This window comes from Pecten maximus, chromosome 6 (assembly GCF_902652985.1).
Source record: "Pecten maximus chromosome 6, xPecMax1.1, whole genome shotgun sequence".
NCBI classification, from domain to species: domain Eukaryota; kingdom Metazoa; phylum Mollusca; class Bivalvia; order Pectinida; family Pectinidae; genus Pecten; species Pecten maximus.
The window spans coordinates 41,015,163-41,041,542 of record NC_047020.1 but is presented as its reverse complement, the minus strand read 5'-3'; the positions used below and the strand labels follow the sequence as shown (position 1 = coordinate 41,041,542).

The 26,380-nt window shown below is 37.4% G+C and overlaps 1 protein-coding gene across 1 annotated transcript in view; it reads right to left on the bottom strand.

Moving 5' to 3' along the window:
- LOC117329796 (E3 ubiquitin-protein ligase HERC2-like) overlaps positions 1 to 26,380 on the bottom strand; it is a 98,041-nt gene that overhangs the window by 40,149 nt on the left and 31,512 nt on the right. Inside the window, 34 exon segments of the mRNA XM_033887947.1 lie at positions 367 to 543; positions 806 to 1,008; positions 1,369 to 1,633; positions 2,268 to 2,548; positions 3,117 to 3,288; positions 3,420 to 3,650; positions 4,623 to 4,828; positions 5,646 to 5,796; positions 6,192 to 6,382; positions 6,917 to 7,096; positions 7,730 to 7,919; positions 9,740 to 9,915; positions 10,425 to 10,572; positions 11,130 to 11,319; positions 11,766 to 11,902; positions 12,372 to 12,548; positions 13,059 to 13,303; positions 13,854 to 14,049; positions 14,612 to 14,768; positions 15,242 to 15,473; positions 16,600 to 16,879; positions 17,302 to 17,393; positions 18,390 to 18,572; positions 18,942 to 19,127; positions 20,667 to 20,822; positions 21,198 to 21,382; positions 21,654 to 21,790; positions 22,109 to 22,254; positions 23,391 to 23,619; positions 23,829 to 24,029; positions 24,614 to 24,887; positions 25,119 to 25,261; positions 25,263 to 25,291; positions 25,889 to 26,148. Of these exon segments, the coding sequence (XP_033743838.1) occupies positions 367 to 543; positions 806 to 1,008; positions 1,369 to 1,633; positions 2,268 to 2,548; positions 3,117 to 3,288; positions 3,420 to 3,650; positions 4,623 to 4,828; positions 5,646 to 5,796; positions 6,192 to 6,382; positions 6,917 to 7,096; positions 7,730 to 7,919; positions 9,740 to 9,915; positions 10,425 to 10,572; positions 11,130 to 11,319; positions 11,766 to 11,902; positions 12,372 to 12,548; positions 13,059 to 13,303; positions 13,854 to 14,049; positions 14,612 to 14,768; positions 15,242 to 15,473; positions 16,600 to 16,879; positions 17,302 to 17,393; positions 18,390 to 18,572; positions 18,942 to 19,127; positions 20,667 to 20,822; positions 21,198 to 21,382; positions 21,654 to 21,790; positions 22,109 to 22,254; positions 23,391 to 23,619; positions 23,829 to 24,029; positions 24,614 to 24,887; positions 25,119 to 25,261; positions 25,263 to 25,291; positions 25,889 to 26,148 (6,406 nt within the window).

Genomic DNA, 26,380 nt, shown 5'->3' with positions numbered 1-26,380 from the left:
TCCATACATTAAAGTATACCCTAATCTATTTTAAGAAACGGTGACCTTGACCTTTGGAAATCCCCTAAAATGACAGTAGATGTCTACAGTATTTTAAGAAACAGTGACCCTGACCTTAGGAATTCCTATATATAATATACTATTATACTAACACTATCTCTGACCTAATCATCCACACATTTTGATTTTAGGAAACAGTGACCTTGAACATATTAGGAACATGTAAGCCCTCCTTTGGCACAACTACATAATATATTTTATTTTATAATATTATTTTTTTCATTAGATTTTTTTATTTTATTTTTTTTAATCAGGGTCAAACTTTCTACTAAGAAACATTATATGAGATACAAGAGTTTTACTGACCTTTACCACTTTTCCGGTATCTCCTTCCTGTACCTCCTCGTACGTACGACAACATCTGACTGTCATGCCGGTCTGTATGTTATCCTGTATGTACATGGCGTACTCATCGTTGCTGAGGAAATCAGCTCGCCTCTTGTAGGTTTGTACTGTACCAGTGGCTCCAAGCTCGCTGGAAATCTACCCAGGGGAATAAGTCATGATAGATGATTATATGTAAATGTCAATTATTTAGAATCAGCTGATAGAGTATTTGATTTAGATTAAAACTGCTGGCTCATCTGCAGGCTAGAGTTGTAAGATGGCAAATACCAGTTAACTAAGGGACTAAAAATTGCTTGAAAATGAGTCAAAAATTATTGTTTTCATCATTAGAATCAACTCACAGGTTGCCCGAAAACTATGATTGTCCCATCCTGAGATATTGTAATAACTGGCTCACCCCAAGACTAGAATTGGCATCATAGGCTATGTCCAGATCGTCAAAGTCCTCCGAGGTGGAGTCGGATTCCGAGTAGGAGTCTACCGAGGAGAGACTTTCCGTGTCCGATTCATCCTGCGTGCTGACCTCCGGATGTTCTATCAGCCAGTTAACCAGTGCCTCAGGGCTGGGGTTGTCTCCCTCGGCTTGTAGTGGTCCTCCCGCTATAACATATCATTACATCATTACATATTTAAAAAGACACAAATTACCCATGGCTTTTTTTCGTGGTTTAGAGATATTTAAACTTTATTGGACAACAACAGGCTAGATGGCATCATAGCAATTTAATTCACTTTCAATCCTAGAAAATATTTTTAAGACTTTGTGTTTTAAGTAACATCATGCTAATCCTAATGTTAATTTTTTTGCCTGGTAAATATCTTTAAAGTTGACCACCTTACAATCACCAAATTCTCCAAATGAGAAATCTTGACAAATATAGGCACACTTGGCAGACACTTGTATGACACTCACATGCAAACATCAATTACTAAACATTTGTTTTAATAATGTATAACTACCCATAGATTTAATAGCAATCTCCACATGTTTCCTCTGGAAGCCCATCTCCATTATTTGTGTAACAACTGCAGTTGGAGGAGGCTGCTGGGAAGAGGCTTTAGATTTCTTGGTCTTTGTGGTACGGCTGCTGTTTGTGTTGGCAGATGTCTGCGTCTTGTATGGCACTGAAGCTTCATGTTCACTCTCCGAGTCGGAGGAGTCGGTCTCGTCTAGGTCCAATAAACTAGCAGCAGTCAGGTACTGGCAAACTGCCAGGGAGGCAGCCTAGAGAAAAATAAAACGGCAAATTTCAAAATAATGTTTAACAGACAGAACTGTGAATAAATCAAGGGTATTATTGGAAAGACACCATTTCTAAAAGGAAACAGAAAATGTCTGTAAAACATGAATGTCCCCATTCCTATGCAGAAAAGTGTCCTGTTCTTTAAATGCTGAACCTTGATGAATGACTACCAATATGTGATGTTAGTATACTATAGTGTAATGACCACCAGAATGTGATAAGATGTAGAACATGATGGATGCTATAGCACAGGACAGACAGACATAAGTAAAACTATATGCCTCCCCCATACAAGAGGCCCATGGGCCTTAACCATCACAATTTTGGTTGACCTTTAGCCATAGAAGCTTCCTGCTAAATATCATTGAATTTGGTTCAGTAGGTTTTGAGAACAAGTCGAAAATGTAAATTGTCTATGGACGCACGACAGACGATGGGCGACACGAAAGGCGATTAGAATAGGTCACCTGATCAGGAGACCTAAAAATGGTGGGGGCTGAACCACAAAAGGAGTTATCTACCCTTTCTTTACATGATTTTAATAAATGGACATTTTAGTATTCATTTAAAGTTATAATACAATTATTGTAAACTTTGTGATGAAAAACAGCCTACCTCAAGCTCCTCCCGTGTGAACACAGCCTTAAGTGGTGAGGGTTGTGTGGCACTTAGCATCAGCTGCTGGAATATTGTAGAGGGCGTCTCTGGCCCATCGCCGAGCTCATCATCACTGCCAGAAAGTTCTGGATCAGGTGTATGGACTGCCTCTTGGTTCACACTCTGGCTCATAATAAGTCGAAGTTTTTCCTGGCGACTGAACAGCACACGACAAGCCTTGATAAGACAGAGACGCAATTGCTGGCGTCGTAGGTCACCCAGGTCAAATGACACTGACGCTGTAAAAAGTACAGAAAAAAAATTAGTAGGAAAAGAAAGTGAACTACCTAGAATCTAACAGGAAATGAAGAAAGTGAAGAGAAAATTTAGAAAACTAAATTTAAGAAACTTTATTTAAGAAGAGGATAAAAAATAAAAATTCTGTTTCAATGAGTAAACAGGAACATCAAAATAAACTGCCCTGCACTATAAGCCTGTACTTAACAGTAAATACTGTTCTATTTTTAGAAGCCCTAATGGCCTTGACCTTAGAAATCTGTAAGATGCTTATTTATAATATAAATTAATAGGAATTGTACATATATTACAAATTAAACATAACAATTATGAGAGGAACTTCACATCTTAAATCTTCAGATTAACATCACTTAATGAATATGATACATTGTATTTTATAATTAGATATATAACATGGAAACACATACGACGAAGGATGACAATTTTTGACTAATGTCCTTTTCTAGTCTTGAACTCAAAATGTCCATATTCCTTGTCAAGAAGAAACTGAAGACACTAGCAAAGAAACACCATATACATCCCTTCTACTTCTAAGATATGGATACGTACAGAGTAGCTCGGACTCCACACTTGCCATACTGGCCGCCAGTGGGGCACGGTCCTTAATCAGATCCTTGTCTGGTTTGGCCACAGAACTGGCCAAAGTAATTAAACCTGACCACATGCTACAAACACGGTCATTCATCGGCAGCTTGTCTACAGAAAACTCCAGACTTGGACACTACAATTAGATATTGTAACAATGAATTATCTCCCTTTATACAATGCAAAATCAACAATATCTATGGTAGAATCTAGAGTGAAAAAGAATTACCATTACGATTAATTATTATATAATTAAAAAGAACCTACAGCGGACAGTTCTGTAAGTCTGCAGGCGCGGAGAAAACCATCGTCAAACTGAACATGTATTTTTCCCTTCGGTGTTATTCGAGCAATGGTGCCCTGATGAAAGAGCTCGTGACAGACACGCCCTCCCAAATGTGGCCTGTTGTCGATTCCGCCAATGAGAGTGAGAGCGGCCATGACACCTCGCTGGGGGTCGGGTGACATCCCAATGATTGGATCCTGTAATAATACATCCTGGAGAAAAGGGATTTCACTCCTTATCATATTGCGTAATGTAACATTTCTGTTAATATCATGATTACATTAAAAGTATTTCTATTGTCTTATATTGGTGCACAATTTCATATCATGTAACTCAACAGAAAGTTTTCATATGTAACTTTCAAAGAAAAATACAATAAAGAAAACTTCATCAGAAGTCTGTGAATAGATAAAGAGAAAGACCTTAAATTTATTCTTTATGAAAAGCATTTATCAAGTTTAAGAAAAATGTGCACAGACATACCTATATAATTTAAGAGCATAGCTGAAGTGCCACCATCAAACAATAACAAGTGTTGCTGATTAGCTGAATCCAAGGCCAAAGCCAAGGGAGAATTTGGGAAGAGATCAGAAATATTCAAAAACAAGCTTACTTTATTGTTAAAGCATTAAATAGTAACAGTGACCTTGACCCAAACAATCCTGAAACTGTAACCTGTCTGAGATAGTATTGTCTTTTATTATTGTACGAAGTTTTATCAAAATTCTTCAAGGAATTAAGTCGTCAGAGTGCTGAGAAACTTTGGCATTACATACATAATTACATTAAAGATGGAAAGAGAGGAAACCTATTGTCCCCCTGGATTCAACAAAGGGGGACATTAAGTTTTCAGTGGAAGCAAACGAGTTGACAGAGTGATCTAATGGGAGTGAAGGTGATAAAGTTGTCCACTGGGAATGTTGACTGGATTATCTACTGAGAAACATAAATTAATAACTGAATAATTTTTTTTTTTTTTTCAAAATTACAAAAATCTATATATGAAGCAAAAAAACAGGAATAAGGTATGAAGACATTTTCATACAGAATCATATCATCAATCTCACTATATAAAATAGTACCTACTAGAAGACTGCCTATTTGGAACGATGGTTGAATTTCCGAGGACCATAATTACAGCTGGAAACAGTGACTAATAGAAGACTGCTTATCAATCAACTTACATCGTTGGAAGGCTGAACTTTGTCCGCCATTAGCGTGGAAATACTCGAGAGACGAGAGACAATGTAGTTGTTGATGTGAGAGTTCCAGCATTCACACGTGTGCAGCTTCCGAAGTAGTGCGACAAGCTCCTCTGCGATGGTGCTGGTGTATGATGCAGTCAGTGACACGGGAGCCCGCTGTTTATGTCCCTTCCTGGGGGTATCCACTGCTCAAATACATAACATTGTGTTACAGTAAAGGTCAATATATTCCAGAGGGTCTCATTTTCCTATTTACAAGGATGAAATATAATTTTGATAAATATCAAACTAATTAAACGGGGTCGAAAAAAAAAGTTAATTTCATAATTTGAGAAAAAAAAAAATCAATTTTAATTCAGACTTTTGGTAAAAGTGTGAATGTTTTTGTGTTATCCATCAAAAACAAGAAAATGCAAAATGCCATAACTTCTATGAGATAATGGGTCCCAGAAGGGGTCAAAGATATTTTGACCTTTCAACCTTGACCAATGACCACCAGAATGTGATCAGGTGTTGAAACACGAGTTAAATTACTATATAGAGTAGATATGAACCAAATCTGTTGAGGGACAGGATGGGACAGGGATAGGACGGGTAACAACAAAATTCAACAGACAAACATGGGTAACTATTATATGTGCCATTAAAACGGACAAGGCATAAAAAACCTTACTCTTTTTACATAATTCTCCAGGTAATTCAACATTTTTTGTGATATAATAAAATACATTTAAGTATTTCTCCCGAGATCTCTTTACATCTTTAACAGGTGATCTCTTGAGCAGTTTATGTTGCAGATTCACAAACAAACATAGGAAACTATAAGTGTCCTTTTAAAAGACAGGGCATGAAAAACCTTACTCTTTTTACATTTATCTTATATTATTCCCTGGGTAATTCAACATTTTTTGTGACATAATAAAAGTATTTCTCCCGAGGTCTCTTGACATCTTTAACAGGCGATCTCTTGAGTAGTTTATATTGCAGATTAACATGACCTACTCTGAGGCAGCAGTGTCGGGTCGGCCACACAGGACATCAGAATACGTCCCAGCATCTCGAACAACTGCTGTACAATGACCTTCACTCTGGTTTCTTTCACTGATAAGTCCCAAGATGGCAAAACTGCTCTCAAAAACTTCAGAGTAAGAATCTGAAATAAATCAATAGTCACCATTCAGGAACTTAAAATTGGTTTCCTATAATAAGTCAGTTTAAGTTTATTAAGTTTATACATATTGAAATCAAGATTTTTGTACATTACAGGTGGGGAAGTGAGAACAAAGGATTCAATGAATGAAAAAAAAAAAGTACTTTCCTTAATAAAATTACTGTTAAAGATATTTTTATTTTTTCTGTAATTATGAAAAAAAAAAAAAAAACAAGAAAATTTATGCATTTTTTTCTCTTTCATGAGAAATCATATTTTTTTCTTTTTACTGAGCCCCACATATACTAGTTAAGAAATTTTTTCTCGAAAATTTGTGAAAAGGCCTTTTCATGTGATGTCACAATGTAATGATGTGGTGTAATGAAGCTATGACTTACTTGTCTAGTGACACTCTTGGCAAGCTGTAAAGTGTTATCCTCCTCGAGCATCCTCAGCAGTAGGTCTACCCAGCGCTGGGTGCTGAAGGCGTGACATATTGATGTCCCTGTGGCGATAGAGCGCATGAACCCTAGGGTGCACCAGCTGTGGTGTTGTTCACATGCTACCTGGGCCGATACCGAGTTGGAGTCTACAAACAATATTTCATTTCTGTATGATGATGATATTTTAGTCAGATTGAATAAACTTTTAAATTATTTCTTTACTTTATATCAATACACATCCATTCCATTCATCAGATAATTAATGTAAACTTTATTTATTTTACAACAATTGCGAAACAAGTTATATTAACTTAATATATTAATCACGCTTGTTGGCCCGGATGGAAGCGTGGGAGGGGTCTTACTGTGGGAGGAAACAGGAGTACCCGGGGAAAACCCACGTGGTCGGGCAGGTGACCCCATACCTTTTCACGTCCGATCAGGGAATCAAACCCCGGCCGCCGAGGTGAAATGCAAGTGTGTTACCACTGTGCCACCCAATCACCCTCATCAGATAATTACAATAAACACCTAAGATGTAACTGTAGGTTTTTGTCTTTAACTTTTGTCCATTAAACATACATTAATAATGGTTTGTCTTTTAATGGGGTAATTAATTTTAATCCACAAGATTAATGAGATATTTTCATTGGTATAGTAAGATTTTACGGAATACTGACTGAGTCCATAGTTACAGCCGCTATCGACGATGTTCCTCATCAGTCCACACAGTGATGTGACAGCCTCCTTCTGGGTACTTTCCGAGTGTAGAGCACAGCAAATTGCCAATGAGCGAAGTAGATGTAGAGTGGACCTTCGTAACAGGGCAGTGGGGTGTCTACTTTCTGGTTTATTTGAGTCTGCAACAGAAAAATTTGAAGTAAGGATGAGAACAATAAGTATTTTAATAATGATATTCAAACTTCAAATATCCTTCAAAAAATTAATTCATTTCATGAAAGGTCCTATTTTTTTTTCTGAAGACCTAAACATCATCAAAATTTGACAGGTGTATAAAGATATGCAATTTTTCACAGAATTGTGATAACAGTTATTATGGTGGCATATTTCTGCCATTGATTTGCCGACTTATGACTTAAGGATGTCGACATATTTCTGAGAAGATGTCAACATCATCAACAAATATGTCCACATAATTTTTCAAATATGTCGACTTATTAGCTTAATTGCTGAGATAATAATGCCGTGATAATTAGGAATAACTAGGAAGTCGGAAACTCGGCTTTATATCGTACGGTGGCATATTTCTGTCATCGACTTCCTAGATAATTATTACGGGAATATTATATTGGTTAGCAAACTATTAAGTGGGACATTTTTTTCGGTTTATGTCGGCATATTTTTCGATGATGTTAACATCTTCTCAGAAATATGTCAACATATTTCAGTCGTAAGTGGGCAACTTGATGGCAGAATTATGCCACAGTAAGTTATAGATTTAGTGTATAAAACAATTTCATTTCGATACTGACCAATGTCCAGGTCTTCATCCTCGTCTTCGTCATTATCGGGCATCTCTGGCGGTTCGGCCAGTTTCAGGTCATATTTTCCTTCCTTACCCATCCTGTAACTGTTGGTACTCCCCGTGTCCCACTGAACACGAATCCATCCGTCCTCTCCCAGCTCACCAATTACACGGCCCATACTAGGAGGTGGTCCGTCCTATACAACATTTATATCTCCCTGATTATTCACAGGTACTGAGATCAATATTATTGACAAAGGCGAATAACGCCTTTACGTATTTTAATAGATTCACTTATTAACCCTTTGTCACATGTAAGCGCCTCTGGACGCCTTTACCCCTTGCCACATGTAAGCGCTTCCTGACGCCTCTGCATTATCTCCATGTAAGCGCTTCTCGACGCCTCTACGTTATCTCAATGTAAGCGCCTCTCGACGCCATGCCGGTTAGGTAAACTAAGACATGGAAAATCCCGTGATTGAGAGCGACACCTATCTGGAAATCCCCGATACTATTTTAAGTAAATATCAATGCATCGACCAATCAGATTTGTACACGTCATTCATACGAAAGTTTTTGAATAAATTAACCTAGAAAGTGTGAGTCATGAGTGTAGAAAAGTGTGACAACAACGAGGCGTGATGGCGTCTGTCGCCAAGATTTTGCGGGACATTTTTGACGACGATGATGATAATTTAGAGTTCGATGGCTATGGACCTGAAGACATTGAGTCAGATATTGATCTTAACGATGTTCTAAATGAACTGTCAACAGATAACGAGTCCGAGAATGAGGACGAACGGCGACCAGGTGTACTAGTACTGCCGCCATTACGTAATGTTGAACTCGAGATTTTTCGCCGATCACAGTAAATGATTTTGTTAGGGAAACGGGGCCAATACTTCCAGAAAATTTTGATGTTGATACTGCAAGTCCCATTGATTATTTTTACCTTTTCTTCAATGAGAATCAGTTTTCCGCCATAGCTTGACACACTAATAACTACGCTCGCTGGCATTTGAAAAACGAAAGAAGATTTGACCCAAAATGGTCGGATACACATTCCTTCGTCGCGACATCGGATATAGCTTAGGCTTAAGCCTGAACTGTTGAAATATTCTTGTGAAAACTTTGAAAATTCAGTTTGTTTCATTTGGGAGTTAATGTTGAATCATTTCATGTACAGGAATTCAATGAATTATAAATTACAGTGTCAAAATATTTTGAAATTTGTCTGTTCTGTTTGTATACAGCTGATTTCGTGGTTATGTGTTGTTGGTTTTATAAAGAAAATAGCACAGAATTAAAATTTAAGAAATTCTGAACATAATTGTAACTTACTAAAAATGTCTAAAACAACTATTTCACTATCAAAATTAGGTTTAGAAAAATTAATCAAAACAAAGCTTAATTTCTCAAAAACTGCCATTGAGATGGTGTATGTACATTTCAGTCAGCGCAATAATGTTGCATTGCAACAATGTATCTTTGAACTATCAGCACAGAGTGCTGAAGTGTTATAACCTGCATGTGGCAAAGGGTTAATGAATTAAACTGCATCATACTGCTGTTTTGTCTATCTACGACTCATCAGTTGTCAGAAGTGTGAAAATCAAGAAGGAAAGCTTAGGAAAACAATAAGCCTAAATAATGTTTAAAGTATTGAAAGCAAAATGTGTTGACCCAATAATTCAACCAATCTGCCTTTGATCACTCATCATTTTAAAACATTACCAAATGCATCTGTTAATATGAGATTTTCAGAGTGACAGAAACAGAAACTTGAAAATGTAACAGCTCTTCAATTCATACTAATTACATTTTGCATGTTTAATTTATTAAATTTGTAATTTTGCATAATTTGATTTTAAAATATGTAATTTTGCATAATTTGACCTAAAAATTACATTTTTGTAATTAACAGGTAAACAATACATATTAAGTGACATGTATGTTGTGTTATATTGCTGATTAGAAATTCTCCCAGCAGAATAACCAGTGTTATTGATGGTCTTACCTGGTCTCCCCATTTCCAGTCCACTCCACGGACAACTCTCATCCCAATCTTCATCATGGCTGCTAACTCTGGCCCTGAGATTGGAACAGGTTGTGACTGTTTCTTGTGCTTCTGCTCCTCTAAGACGGCACATATAGAGCTCGAGTTATCCTGTATCATCCGCTCTGGATCAGGGCCTACAACATTTTTGCCAGTTATTATTTTAGAGTTGTCTCTCCTGACAGAAATATCAATGTTACTTGTATCTATATACAAGAAGCCCATTGGCCTTAACAGTCATCTGAGTTTTCATAAATTTTGGCAGATTTGATTTCCAGTGACCTTGAATTTGAGGTCAATATTGCTTCCCTAAACCATGCTACAAATGTACATGCCATATATCAGGTTTCTAAGTGTGTTGGTTCTTAGAAGAAGATTTTAGAATATTTGACCCCTGTGACCTTGAGCCCTTTACCCCAGCATGCTATAGGCCCAATATCAGGTCTCTAGACCTCTTGGTTATTGAGAAGAATTTGAAAATGTAAACTGCTTACAAATGGATGACACACGGGGACAGACAAAAGTCAATTAGAATAAGTCACTTGAGACTTCGCCTAAAAATCTATTTCCAAAACTAAACCAAATTCACTAAATAGCTTGAAATACAATTTTCTCAAATCCATTTAATTTGAATCCTGTCATTTACCTGCCAGGCGCAGCAGAGTTTGTGTAAGTCCCAGGACACCCGAGTTCATGAGGAGACTGAGACTGTTTGAATGGTGTTCCGACACAAGGATCCCCATCGTGGCTAAAAGGAAGCGTGAGTGAGGCAGGGCACCAAGACTTAATCTCTCCTACAACAATTAAATATACAAACATTAGGATATCCACAGCTCTGAATAGGTATAATTTTCATATGGTTTATCAATAAAACTCATAGACTAGCTTTTACTAACATGTGTTAACATCAAGCATTTAGTTAAATACAGATTTAAAAAAAAAATACTGTATACAGATTCAAAATTCCAAAGTACTTCATTTTTATCTCAAAATTTGCCATATGCTCACTAAGAAAAACACAAAACAGAAAAGCAGAATTAAGTTTTTATTAATGACTGCTTTGCCCAGTGATTATTGATTACAAAATGTATCAATGGGCTAGAAATCGTTAAACTTTAAGTTGAACCACTTCATATCACTATCCAATACATATATTAGCTAGGAAGAAAGGAAAATGTTTTAGTTTTTCGATTTAAAAAAAAAAATTGTTTTTGAATTTTTGTTTTGTTATTTTATATTTGTTTTTGTTCATTTTGCTTCTTTTTTTCTTGCTTTTTTCTTTTTTTTCATTTTTTTCCCTCACATTTTCTTGCAATACTCTATCATTCTCTCCTCACCCTTACTTTCTTACCTTTCCTGAGTCCATGCCTGGAGAGGCTGGATTGATACCCCTAGCCTTAAACATCATGTCCGACTGTATGATGCCATTACGGAGCTCATTAATGGCCCACCTGTACAGGTGTGAGAATGCCAACTCCAGTAGGATCCGGTCACATGGTGGGATCAACTTCACATTGGAGAGGCAGTGGGGGACTGGTTCACTGGAACAGGCAACACACCGAGAATGTACAGATATCAGAGGATATAACTTATAGCTACATGATGGCCGTAGCTAGGATTTATACACTGTACAACCAAGAAATAAAGATATCAGCTGAAATATCTACAAGATAAAACTGAACGATTTTATTTTCGTGGCAATTAATTTTCATGACTCCATTATTTTAGAACATGCTCAGGTAACATATTTTCATTATATATTAATCATTATATATATACAAGATATTGTTTTGATTTTCTGAAAATCTTTGCTTTCCTTCAATAAAAGTAGGGAGATTTGGATAACGACAATTATCAAATGGTGGGCTTTAAAATTTGTAGCACTTCCGTAACATATTTGTAAACACTTCATTTGAGGTGATGCAGCAGTGATATACGGGTCAGTATTTACTATAAGAAGTGATGTGTAGAAAGACAGTCTACATACCAGGCCATTTTGCCAACAGTGAGAAGCCCTTGCCAGCCACAAAGCACAGCGTACTTGACTGACGGGATCAGGTGATCTTTGTGCACCAATCCCAGCATGCTCTGTATACCCTTCAGTCGCAACTGGGCACGCTCCACCTGTAGCAGACGGTCAATTAATTAATAACTGATTCATCATCCACACGCTTTCCCATTAAAAGATTATTTATTCATTAAAATCATGAATTAACATTGATATTAATATTTAACATGTACGTCCATGCTCCCACGTGCACTTTGATGGAAATGGCACTTCAATGCAAAAGTTCAGTTCAAAGTAATTTCAAAAGTTGTGGGAAAAAAATATTAATAAATAATTCTTATAATTTAAAAAAATATTTGATTTATTTTTCTAGTATGACCGAATATCAACGATGTTTAGAAACTTCATGCAATATAAGTAACCTATAATTTTAAGAACTAATGTGGGAAGATCGAACTTCACAACACTTCTTAATCAATTTTGTGGACAAACAGGCAAAAAGTAACCTGTATATGCCTTTGGCCATCCTGTGGTGGGTCCATAATAAAGACCAATGCTAAGTAACAAAGCGACTGGTATAGTTACTTGGTAATGGAGAGAACGGCGAAGCTTTTCAATATCGATCGGATGTTCATACAGGACAAACTCGATGATGTTGTTGACGAGTGGCATCTCCATTTTACTGCCAGTCAGGCGTTGTCTTAGCCAGCTAAACTTCTGGGAGCTGGTCACAGCTCCAACGATATGACTCCACGAATCAACCTTCAACAGGTTAAAAGTAAAATAAACACAAAACATTTTCACAGCATCATGAGAGTCTATCTTACAAGATTTAAGTTTCTCTAGAAGTTTCAAATCATATCATATGTCAGAATCATACATGCCTGGTGAAAATGAGAAAAGAAAAAATGAAGGTAATTTTGCTATCAAACTAAATGAATTTGAAGTCTATATATTAGCCAAGAAAACACCTGCAAGAAGTATATCATAGCTGTTTTTTTATACCATAGTTGAATTATTATCATATCCTTAATGGCAATTTATTTTCAGTTAAGAATTGATCGTCAGTTAATGTAGTGTGGATTTTGTAGCCACATAACAATCATGTGATATTGTAACAAGTGGTCACTTCAATCAACTGCTTTTTTCACAAAATCTGAACATCATGAATACTAATTTCTGACAAATCCCCAAAAAAATTAACTGCACAAATTCCAAGCTATATTTCTCCTGACGAATGACACACAAAATTAACAGAAATGGTAGACAAACCTTTTTGTCTGTCACAGCTGTCGGCGACATTTCAGTAACAACAGGAGGGGCTGTCCCCTTAGCGAAAACCTTCACTTCCTCTCCATCAACATTCGCCTCTGGTCTGGATGGGTCATTAGTTTGTGTAGGTGTCGGGTTCTCCCCTCCAGGACCCCCAGTGGCGCCCTCTGTTTGTGACAGCGACATCATCATGATACTGGCCTCCTTCGTATCTGACTCGGTTTCCTCTACGACCTCAGAGAGACCTGACGAGTCATACATAAGATTTTTAATTTTTTCACTATTTCCTTTATTTCTGTGAAACATAAACTGACTGACCAACAACCATCAAAATTTAGTTAATGTGGTGAGGGTGACTTTTTGACACTGTGGTGTGAACATAACCATAATCTGTTGAAGGGTGTTCAAGATACCTTGTACCGGGCAGACGGACAGGTCTTACTAAGAGGGGGAGGGAGATAAAGACTTATTCAGTCAATTTAATTACCTTTTCATAATTATGTTACCATTTTGAAATTATGATTAAATATATTGTACTTTAAATTTACTTTTAAAAAAATTCACCAAGAGAGATTTAAAAAATATGAACATCATTTTGCAAAATATGCAGCTGAATAATGACCTTTGACCTTGGACGTAAAATTGTGAAAAATGATCACTGCAAAAATATGTAGCTGAATTAAGACCTTTGGAGGTAAAATTGCGAAAATTAATCACTGCAAAAATAAACAAGCTTTCAATATCTCAATCACAGCCCGTGGTGAGAAGAAAATTGATCAATCAACAAGGCCATACCTTTGGACTTCTTTTTCTCAGTCATCACTTTATTGACGACCTCCTTCCAGCGTGGCACACTCTTCAACAGCTGAGACCGAGTGATAGCATTCACCTCGTTCCCAACCGCAGGACGAAGTTCATTAAACAAGAAGTGACATCGTTCTAGGACTGGTGCGCAGACTTCCTTGTAGGACCGTGCTTGATCTTGATGGACCTGTGAGAGAGAGTACAATCTCATTACAGACAGTCAAACTGTGATCACATCCATATAAAGGGAGAAAAAGATAAAACTAGAAAATATCTGTAAGACAAAAATGCCCCAGCTGCCACTTGATGACCCGAAACACAGGTTGGTGAGGATCTTTGTTTTGTTTGTTTTTATTTAACGTCCTATTAACAGCCAGGGTCATTTAAGGACATGCTAGGTTTTGGAGATTGAGGAAAGCCGGAGTATCCGGAGAAAAACCACCGGCCTACGGTCAGTACCTGGCAATTGTCCCATGTAGGTTTCAAACTAGCAACCCAAAGGTGGAGGGTTAGTGATAAAGTGTCGGGACACCTTAACCACTCGGCCACTGCCTCCCCTAGTTACATCGCATTGGGACGGGATGGGATGGACATGGGTAACAATATAAGCCTCCCCCATTTCATTGCCGGGCATGAAAAGATTTGAATTTTTCAAAGATTTCAATAACTTCAAATTATACACTTACAGTTTACACTTCCAGACTTGCTTTACCACAAAACTAACCACCATACAAACAGCTCAGTATTACCTTGATGAGGTGACGCTTTGCTTGAGCTACCACTTTAAACAGCTCAACAATGGACTTTGGAAGAGGATGCTTGCTCTGTTCCATCTGGCCGTGCTCAACAAGAGAAAGGGCCACATGTCCGAGGTCATGGTGACGCAGCAACAGGGCTATCAGCAATCTGAAAAAACCACCAGCAGAATGCGCACCAATAATCATCTAATTTATTACTATATATATATATATATATATTACCAGAAGAAATCATAAAAATTTTGCCCCTCCTTTTTTTTTGACAAAACATGTTATCTTTCTTAATTTGCATTTTGAAATGTTTTGTTAATTTTTGAATCTATGATTCTTGCAGAACAAACCATTCATGGGTTTTATTTTTGCATTTTTTGCATCGCATGTATTTCTTTGTTTATTTTTTTCATTTTTTGTTTTGTTTTGGCATACTTAACTGTACGGCCTCGAAATTTGCTAAAAATGAACAGACACCAAAAATTTCCACTGACATTTACAGCATGTTTTTTTATTTTGTCAGATAGAGACCTACTAAGTAATAAATATATGTTCGATTTCCATCCCATATTCTCTACCCCTTGCAAAAAGATTCATAGCTATCACACAAATACCAAACAGTGATCATACCTGCCAACTTCCTCTACTGGGTGATCTTGATGAAAGTCTATGTGCAACATGTGCTGTTTGAAATATTTCTCCATGATACCCAGGAAGGATTTCGTGAAGTGATCCTGTGTCCGACCCTCAGCGACAGATTGGAGAAACGGCCGGGAAACGTCCGCTTGGGAGGCCTGTCGGTCAAACAGTTTCTCCTTGTCCTGGACAGGGAAGTGTTGAGGCTCAGATGTCGGCGGTGTACCTATATATAAAAGTGAAGGGTCACTGTTGTCATATGCAAACGATACAGAATAAAGTAAGTTGGTAGTCTTACAGAAAACCTCCTTCAGGTGGTTTGGGTCATTTTCTGTTTAGTGGACATCGGGAAAGCCCAGAGTAAAGCATGAACTATCCCACTACAAGTGATCAAACAAAGTACCTTAAAATGGGGCAACCTACATAAAGTATTTGTGTGTGGGTTACTTGGAATACTACTAATGTAGTTCCAGAAAGGGGGCAGGGATTCCATGTTTCCCCTTTTTATGTACTTCAATGCAATTCTGTGCACTTTGGGGTAAAATTGCTTATCATAAGGCATATATGGCCTTTATGGTGTAGCAAATTGGCTGCATTGTGAGGCTATGGAAGGAGTTGATCAGTAACTAACTATCTGGCTGTCTACCATTATATCAATGTAGGAAATTTGCTTCATCGCAAGGTCATGATAAAAGCTGAGAGATACCTACCTGGCTGTCTGTCATTATATACATTGATGTAGGAAACTTGCTACATCGTGAGGCCATGATAGGAGCTGATCAGCAAATATCTTGCTGTCTACCATTTTAGATACAAATGATTACTGATCAGCTCCTATCATGGCCTCACGAAGTAGCAAATTTCCTACATCATCAGGGTCAATACCCTGCGATAAGCTATTCATACTGTACCTAAATAATTCTGCTTTTTTTGGACTGATTATATTAATACACACAAACAAACCAATTAGTCCTTTTTTCAACACTCCCAATTACATTTGCTTTGTTGAAAATCTTAAATTGCCAAATTAGCATTATCTCTGAAACCTGAAAAAATCATGTCTTATCTAAATACATTTATAATATCATATAATCTTGCATAATGATATTGAATAATCTTATCAATTTCTACACACCCTTAGATGCAATTCACAGTTATCATTTACTGTAATAAGTATAATATGGTATTATTTTTGATATAATGTACTAGAAAATTATTCCAAATTCTCCAAATAAAGTAGAAACAGAAAACGATTATCATATGATCTAAACGGAAATAAAATTGACCATGGAATAGAAGAAACGAATGATTCTGAGTGCAAAAAAATTGAAAAATAATAAATGTGCTTTTACTTTTAGAAGTAGATTCACCTGGCGTTGTGTTACAGGAAGGAGTTCGACTCTCGCCCTTTTCTTCCTCGAATCGGTTCTTCGGCTGAAGGACCTGAAGTCCCCCTGTGAAGAACGGAGACTGAAGCCAATGGTTGTACTCCAGCTCTTCCTGGGACAGTGGTGTACTACAGGCCATATAAGCCGCATGTAGACCTAGGAGCATGCCCAGTGCCCGCTCAATGTCCATCAAGGGAGAGGAAGCCGAACTTGTATCGGACGTCTGGACTATATCCTTCTCCGGCTGTAATATAAATGTGTAAGTAATTGAATCAGATGTAACTAGGTAATGTTTGTTGAACATGGCCGCCACTTCTCACTTTGAAACAGAGCTACAGGCAAAATTTAGCTGAAGCCAAAAATTGGGGAAAAATTAGAAAATTTTCAAATGTTACCACTGTACTGTATAACATTGTTAAAGAATGTTCATGCAAAAGTCAGATTCCTACAAGTATAAATTAATGGAGTACACATGCTGCAAAATGTCTGAAGCATTTGTGACCGATGAAAAGACAGACAGACAGACAACAGGTAGCACTCTATGGCTTGTATGTACTAAGTGCATGAATTTTATAATGATACTTGAGAGAATTTTTCAGATGTGAATTGGTGCATACAAGTCAAAATTTGAGGATCAAATCAGTTTTCATCATTATCTGTACTCACATCAACATATTGTCCAACATAGAAATTCTGCATCATCTCCCGAGCATCCTCTGGGTGGTGAACTGCCTCAAATGCTGAAGTCGCATCTCGGGCTGCCAGAAATGAAATCATAAACTTGATAACATCTCTTGAATTAATTTCAAGAATCAACAATATTGTGCCCTTTTAAGATCAACAAGAATACTGCAGGGTGGAACAATACAGTACCATTGAATGTCTTATTGTGTTATATATACTATCTTGTATTGAAACAAGCATGCTTGGTATGGCTTTAGCAATACCTGTCCCCTACTGTTCTACTCATTGTTATAACACATAAGAAGTTCCAAAAGATTGGTCAATAAAGTAGGAGATTTCCAGATGGACAGTCGACCATAATACTCCTGTCAAATTTGATGGGCAAAAACAAATGAAAATCTACCCAAAATTGTCACCAAATGTTGTAAATCTACAACTGAACTAGAATTTCCTTGTAAAACACATATGGTATATGATTCCACACCTCCATTGATGAAAACAAAACCTTATATATATAATTACAGGAAATTTAGTCAGGAATCCAAAACCTGTCAAAATTGGACACCCAACAGAACTTTCATGCGTAATATGAGTATCCTTTCACTGCAGTAAGTGCCGGACAAACTCTATAAAACTTCTTTACTAAATTTAAGGAGGAGAAAGGAGCCAACGTCAGCTGGAAATCAGTGGGTTTTCTCAGTGTGGTACTTCGCGTTGAGTCTGGATACCTTATAGGTATGCCGGGCAGTTAGAGTGAATAATTAAATATAAGTAGGAAGTAATAACTGCAACATCCTCAAGCGTTACCGATAAGTTGGAACTTGACAATAAAGTTCCAACTTATCGGTAACGCTAGAGGATGTTGCAGTTATTACTTCCTACTTACTTTACTAAATTTGTGACAAATAGAAGGATGAACAATAGGAAAAATGTAACCTTTTATGCCTCTAACCACTCAGAGGCAAAGGTATATGAAAACTGCTTGCTCATCTTTGCTATATATGTACCATTCGAAAATCCTTATTTATGCTCTACTGAATATCATATCAGAACAGCTGTAAGGTACATACCTGCGTATTCTCTCAGTACTTCACTGCCACAAGGTGCCTGTGACTTGAAGTCGTGGACGTCGTACACCTTGCCGTGAATGACAATCCACAGGCCTCCGTCTTTGTTGTGGTTTTCCAGATCAGGTTTACGGATCAACTGTACATCTTCTGTCGGCTTCTGTAAGTATCTCTCCAGCGTGTAACCTGTAACACCATCATAATAATAAAGATTTTTGTTTCTGATTGACAGCAGCTCGTTACAGAACAACAAATTGTAATATGTAAACAATGTCACAAGCATTAGATTTGGTTTGGTTTGGTTTATTTTATCTATGACCCATTAACAGCCATGATCATTTAAGGACATTCATGGTTTTGGAGGTGGAGGAAAGCCGGAGTACCTGGAGAAAAACCACCAACCTACGGTCAGTAACAGGCAACTGCCCCACTTGGGTTTCGAACTCACAACCCAGATGTGGAGGACAAGTGATAAAGTGTCGGAACACCTTAACCACTCGGCCACCATTGATCAGCTATCAAATGAAAATGTTTCTTTGTGACACCCAGACTTACTCCAGACTCCTGGCCAGGCCAGGTCTTCCTTGTCGTCTCGGTCCAGACCCGGTGCCAGCTTATTGTACTGGTTGAGCAGATCTAACAGGCCCTCTAGGACTGTTACACATCGTGACTGGTAGATCACTAATGGGTTCTTCAGGTGTAGCAGGATCATACAGGTAACCATTTCTGGCAGTAAAATACCTGGAACAGAAAGTGATAGTTTTCTTGTTTCCTTTTCACAAATATGTGATATTTTTTTCCTGGATGTATTCCACTACTGTAATTTGTGTTATTTGATAATTAAAACGTTTATTGTTAAATGAGAGTTTGACACGAAATGATCAGAACTAAAAAGACATACTGGTATGATGGAAGTCACCTGCCACAACAGTTTTCCTGTTTCCACCAGTAAGATTTCTAGTGCACTTGATATAACTTGTTTTATTAGTAATAGTATTATTATCATATAGCTTTAGTAAAATTTAATATAACGGAAATTACGTAGGTAACTGACAATTTTTTCCCTACTGATTTTATTTTTAAGTTTTCAAATTTTTGCAACTGATTTCATCATCAAAGTAAAATAGCAACTGATTTCATCATCAAAAACAGTGAAAAATAGAGCTCATTGAAAATATTTTTTACAGAAAATGGAATAGACTAGAGAGTTTATAAAGTTAACATGAATATCCTGCCAAAAAAAGATGAATTACAGGACATGACTTAGTGTTTCTGTTTTTTGTCTGTATTAGGTTTTATAATATTGTTATCGTTAATGACCTCTTGTCCTGTTTCTGACCTGTGTTGTTTTCATTGTTATCGTTAATGACCTCTTGTCCTGTTTCTGACCTGTGTTGTTTTCATTGTTATCGTTAATGACCTCTTGTCCTGTTTTTGACCCATGTTGTTTTCATTGTTATTGTTAAATGACCTCTTGTCCTGTTTCTGACCTGTGTTGTTTTCATTGTTATAGTTAAATGACCTCTTGTCCTGTTTTTGACCTGTGTTGTTTTCATTGTTATCGTTAATGACCTCTTGTCCTGTTTCTGACCTGTGTTGTTTTCATTGTTATAGTTAAATGACCTCTTGTCCTGTTTCTGACCTGTGTTGTTTTCATTGTTATCGTTAATGACCTCTTGTCCTGTTTTTGACCTGTGTTGTTTTCATTGTTATAGTTAAATGACCTCTTGTCCTGTTTCTGACCTGTGTTGTTTTCATTGTTATAGTTAAATGACCTCTTGTCCTGTTTTTGACCTGTGTTGTTTTCATTGTTATTGTTAAATGACCTCTTGTCCTGTTTCTGACCTGTGTTGCTTTCATTGTTATAGTTAAATGACCTCTTGTCCTGTTTTTGACCTGTGTTGTTTTCATTGTTATTGTTAAATGACCTCTTGTCCTGTTTTTGACCTGTGTTGTTTTCATTGTTATAGTTAAATGACCTCTTGACCTGTATTTGACCTGTGTTGCTTTCCTTTTTATCGTTAAATGACCTCTTGTCCTGTTTCTGACCTGTGTTGTTTTCATTGTTATAGTTAAATGACCTCTTGTCCTGTTTCTGACCTGTGTTGCTTTTATTGTTATTGTTAAATGACCTCTTGTCCTGTTTCTGACCTGTGTTATTTTAATTGTTATTGTTAAATGACCTCTTGTCCTGTTTTTGACCTGTGTTGCTTTCATTGTTATCATCAAATGACCTCTTGTCCTGTTTCTGACCTGTTAAGATTCTGTTGTTGCCCTTACCTGTGACATCCTTGCGTATGACCTTGGAGACGATGGAGAAATGTTTGGGACTTGTGTGGGATAGACTCACAGCGACCTGTAACACGTCCGACACGTGACTGCACAGCAGAGACACATATTTCCTCAGGAGCTGTCCGGTACCCTGGGCCTCTAGTTCTGAAAACATAACAATCATGCATGACAGCAAGTAGATTGTTAAGAAAGCTGTTGCTCCCATTTTGGCCAGATTTGAGCTTAACCATAAAAGTTGAAGAAAAATCACTTAATTTCTAGTACAACTGCACATCAACGAACTGCCCCTACTCTCATTTTGGCTAGATTTGAGCTAAATCATAAAAACATCTCAGAATTGGGGAAATGTTGAGGTAAATGTTAAAAATATGTCAAAGTTGGGAGAAAGTTATTTAATTTTCAGCTCGATTGCACAGCAATGCATATGGAATTATAAATTTGAGGACAGAAAAGTATTAACATTACAACCCTCTACTTCCTTATTGAAGTATAAAAATGCAGATAAATTTATGTACATACCAATATCCATGGAGAATGACTGCTTGTCCATATCGCGGGGGAATATCCGGGCCACAAGGAGTCGTTGAACTTGAAGTAGTAGGTCGAGTGAGGGCGACGCCTCTTTTGAGTCTGTGTCATCGATCTTGAGCCCACTGTCACGGTTCAAGTTGTGAAGCTGGGATAATGAGTGGGTGGAGGAGTTTCTGTGTCAACATCAACAATTACAATATTAATAAATAATCTGGCAAGTATTGTTTGAGACAGGTCAAGTTACATAGATGTCAGTAAATATATCTGAAGAAAAGTTCTGCAATGGTTTTTAGAAAAACAAATAAGGTATATCACATACAATTAATCAGTAGCGGCAACAGTTGAATTGTAGTAATGAGGAATGGCAACATCCACACCTTAGTACCTTAAGAGTGAGAAAACATAACCATTTAATTCAGTAAGAAGATGTGGCAACACTTATACCTTAGCAACTGTTGTATTAGCTGTAACAGCGGGATGGTGGCTCCATATTCATCTGTATCTCTTTCTGTCTGCAAGTCTTCTGATTTGGTTTCTTCTGATTTCTCAGAATCAACATCTCCATTTTCCCTGTCCTTTTCCTTGTAAATAAGAATAAGAATTTTCCATATCATGTGTCACATTACCAGTACATATATATTAAACATTAGGTATATGTCATTCGTCACATGTTTAAATGTTTTGTGTCATATTAAATGGATAAAATTTATGGGAAAAAAAACAAATTTTACTGTTTCCTTAATTCTATATCCTAATAGGAATTAAAGCAATTGTCATACTTTTGTATCTAATTTCATTAAAATTTGCCTTCCTAAGATGACCAGTACAATGTATATGATAAGGGGCAAGGCCCATAACATTTACACATGGTGAATTTTGGTATCAAGTGCAGTTATTACCTTTTTCTCCTCGATTTCCAGCATTTCCTTTTTAACTGCCGCATCAAGAGCCGACTGGAGTCCACCGTCGGCCATCAGAGAACTGACCAGTAGATCTGTCATAAATCTCTGTCCCGGACTCATCACTGCCACATCGTGTCCAGCAGCTGGAGCAGAAATGGACAGTTTTAAAGCAGATGAGGATGTGAGCTACAATCTACAGCAATATTTAGGCAGTGATCCTTAAAAATCACATGACAAGAAGATTTGTCTGCCTATTAGCATCAATAATGAATGTGAAGAATATTTTCCATGATGGTTCAAAATTTTTGGGGTTTTACCAAAAGCTTGAAGCAAAACAGAATTCATTTTCCAGGAAATTATCAAACATAAATTTCTCTATTAATTTTATTTTCAAAGCATCATTTCTGTATTTTATTTCTCAATTTTGTGCTTATTTTTTCATTTATTTATTTATTTTTATTTATCTATTTCTTATTTATTTTTTAATTAGTTTGAAAAGAGTGACAAAAACAGGGCTCCAATCAATGTTTACAGAAAACAGAAAAGAGCATTTCAATTGGTTACAAAAAATATGATTGAAAGACTTTTAAAAGAATTCCCAGGTAGGACCAATTATAGAACACTTCAATCTTCTAGATTTATGATTTTTGTGTACTTGTTTGTCATTTTGGGGCACGGTCCCCTTGTAGTAGTTGGTGACTACCTAACTACATAACAACATACAGGAGGGCCATCACATGCCATCCAGAGCAATCAGGGTAAGTGTCTTGCCTAAGGACACAACCACAACAGCACAGATCAACCTGATTCTAAACTTCCTGGGTAACACAAATTGACACAGGTAGGGAGTGTTGAAGATTTGGTTTTGGTTTTATTTGTTTAACATCCTATCAACAGATCAGGTCATTTAAGGACGGTCTCCCCTGCATGCGTGTGGTGAGTGCGTATGTGTTTTTGGAGGCTGCGGTGTGTTCATGTAAAGTCTCCTTTTGATAGTCCGGAACGTTTGTCGATTTATAGTGCTACCTCACTGAAGCATACTGATGAAGACACCAAGCAGGACACCCCACCCGGTCACATTATACTGACAACGGGTAATCCAGTCGTCCCCTTTCAAAAATGCTGAGTGCTAAGCAGGTATATCTCGGGCAGGGGACAGAACCCAAACCTTCCTCACAGGGGTGAACGCTCAACTAATGGCCAAATGTGAGGCATTGTCAAGAGAGACTTTAGGACGAAGAAAGTTAAAAATTAAAGAGATTGGTAAACAGCCACATACCACCATTAGAAAGCAAGGACGAAAGTGCCCGAGCTCTCTCCTCGGCTGTCGGTAAAAGGATAGACCAGCCACTCTGTAGAGCATTCTGGGCCGCCATCTGTACAGTACTGATAACGCCGACATTACTGGCAAGGGAGACCACTCTCTGTTTCAGACTTGTCACCAACGGGCTTCCAGATCCTAAGCCCAGTGTCTCCATATTCTCCGATTGTGATATTGCAGCATGGAGCTAAAACAAAACTCCACCATATTAGTTTTCATGTTAATTTCTTTAACCGAAAGTCTAGGTATAGACTTCTTAGAGGACGTTGATATATCGTTTTGTAGGTTATTTTACTGAAATTTATTAGATATCAATGAGCTTTAATAAAATTTCTCATGTACTGTATTCAACTCAGTTTTACGGATATAACATATGACTGAAAATAATGGATTTACCTGGAGATTGAGAAGGTTGAGTGAAGCGACTGCAATACACTCCTTGTCCTGAGGGGGAGGCCAGTCTAACCGACCGTCCATTTCCTCACACACTTCAGACAGCAGTTCCTCCAACTGGTCAAATGTCCCTTTACAGACGTCCACAATGAACGGCACACGGTTCCCTACTGTCCACTGCCCCCCAGATGACCAAGCAAATGTCTGTTGTAAACAAGACACAACAAAAACTTTCTAAAATGACTGTTTGTTAATTTTTAAAACATGATTTATCAAATCCATACAAATGTAGATAATTATATATAAAAAATTAAGATTCCATAAACGAATTTCTATTTTATCCTATTAATTATATTAATATCCAAATTATCTAACTACTTATCATTTTTAAATACTTTGTATATTTTACTTATTTCTGTTTCGTTTTTTTGTAAGCTCCATCTCACAACAAAGAAAATTCAACATCTAAAATCCACTGAGCTTTCTATTATCTGTTTTTTCTACATTATAGTCATCCCTATTCTTAAAACTTCAAAACATTGAGATACTTACAGTTTGTGGGAGTGAAAATTTGTTAAAATTAATTAAAGCTTTCCTTCACATACATATATTTCACTTCAATTAAGTCCAACCCCTAAAAAATTCTCTCCATTTTGGTAAAAGTTCCTGTATTACTAAATCACTATCTTCCTAATTAAAAGTTGATATACCACAGAAAAGCCTTGATCTAAATCTTACAGTAAGGAATTACACTAGCTTCATAAACTTAATGGTTGACCTTGTTATACCTGTGAGGGGCCACAGGAGGCCCCGATGATGTTTCTGCCATCTATTCCCGTAAGAAGGGTGGGTTCTGGGATGGTGTTGTTGGACGGATCTCCGATCTGTCCGTGTTCATTACGTCCCCATCCGTAAACTTCACCATCTTCAGTTAATGCTACACTGTGCATCGAGCCAATGGCGATATCTATCACCTTCTTACCGGCCAGTGCTTCTATCTGTTTAGGATGTCGTACGTGATCCTCAGAGCCATGGCCAAGTCGGTGGTTATCTCCCTTCCCCCTGAAATACATGCAAATCGCACAAACTCAATTACTGTGGTCAAAATTCATACCAGTACCAGACTCTTTATCAACCTATCAATTACATGTACAGTTACATAAGGTCATAATCATCAATTCCTATTAAGAAATAAAACAATATTGATGAAACAGAATGTGAAAATTTCCAACTTTTCTACAAAATTCATATCTATAAATATATATCTATAACCACAATTTCATGCAATCTTACCATGCGAAGACTCCACCAGAGCGAGTTAGAGCGAGGCTGAACTGTGCTCCACAGAACACGCGATATACATCCTGACCGATGAGCCTCTCTATGACCTTGGGTGTTTTACATCCATCGTTGCCTCCACGTCCAAGTTTTCCGTAAGTCTCCGTCACCCCAGGAGTACACAGCACCTGTAACATTAACATTGTAGATCGATTGCACACAAACAAAACAATAAACCAAGGCGGAAATCCTTTTAATGACAGTGAATGAAACAAGAGGCCCATGGGGCCTGTATGATTCATTTGGATATTTTAGTGATCATGGAAAAACACTCATTTCAGAAATATTTTCCAATGCTGGGATCTGCCTCTAAGTACTATGCATGGAAATCAACACCTTCCTTTTAACTATTCAAAGTAAATTTATTTAAAAAGCATTCAACTTTGATAATCAATTCTGATTTCTTTCATTTGGTCCAAGCCTTTTCCTCCTGGGAAGGGGGATATATCTTAAGGTCGTATTTACTCCAGGATGCTGCATGCAGACCATATTTGATAAATATTTATCCATTCATTCAAGGCAAGAAGTGATTTCCCTACATTTTTCATTATTCAGTAAATGAAAAACAATTCCACAGGTCTCTTTACTAGAGAAAAATGAATTACATGAAATAATACCAACAGATATTCTTATACAAGGTATCTACAGTTATCAGTTCTTGGATTCAGGGTTATGAATCAATTAGAATTATTCGTTATTATGTATTTTTCTATTCTGCGACATACCTGTGTCACTGACAGCGATAGTCTGGGCGTCCCCACTGCCACAGGCCATGTCTAGGATGCGGTGGCCCTTGAGTGTCTTGATGAGTCCTGGGAGACACTGATCATCTGTACTGCCGTGCCCCAGTCGACCATAGTTTCCCCGCCCCCACGTGTACAGCTCCCCGTTCACAGTCCGAGCGGCACTGTACGTACTGCCACATGATATCTGTACAATCTGTTTACCTGACAGGGCCGAGATTAAAGTTGGCTCCTCGCGAGATCTGTACACAAAAACAGCAGAGTGTTCACTCAGGTCAGTATATACTTCACAAACTATAATTTGGTTTGGTTTGTTTTGTTTAACGTCCTAATAACAGCCAGGGTAATTTAAGGAAGTGCCAGGTTTTGAAGGTGGAGGAAAGCCGGAGTACCCGGAGAAAAAACCACCGACCTACAGTCAGTACCAGGAAACTGCCCTATGTGGGTTTTGAACTTGCAACCCAAAGGTGGAGG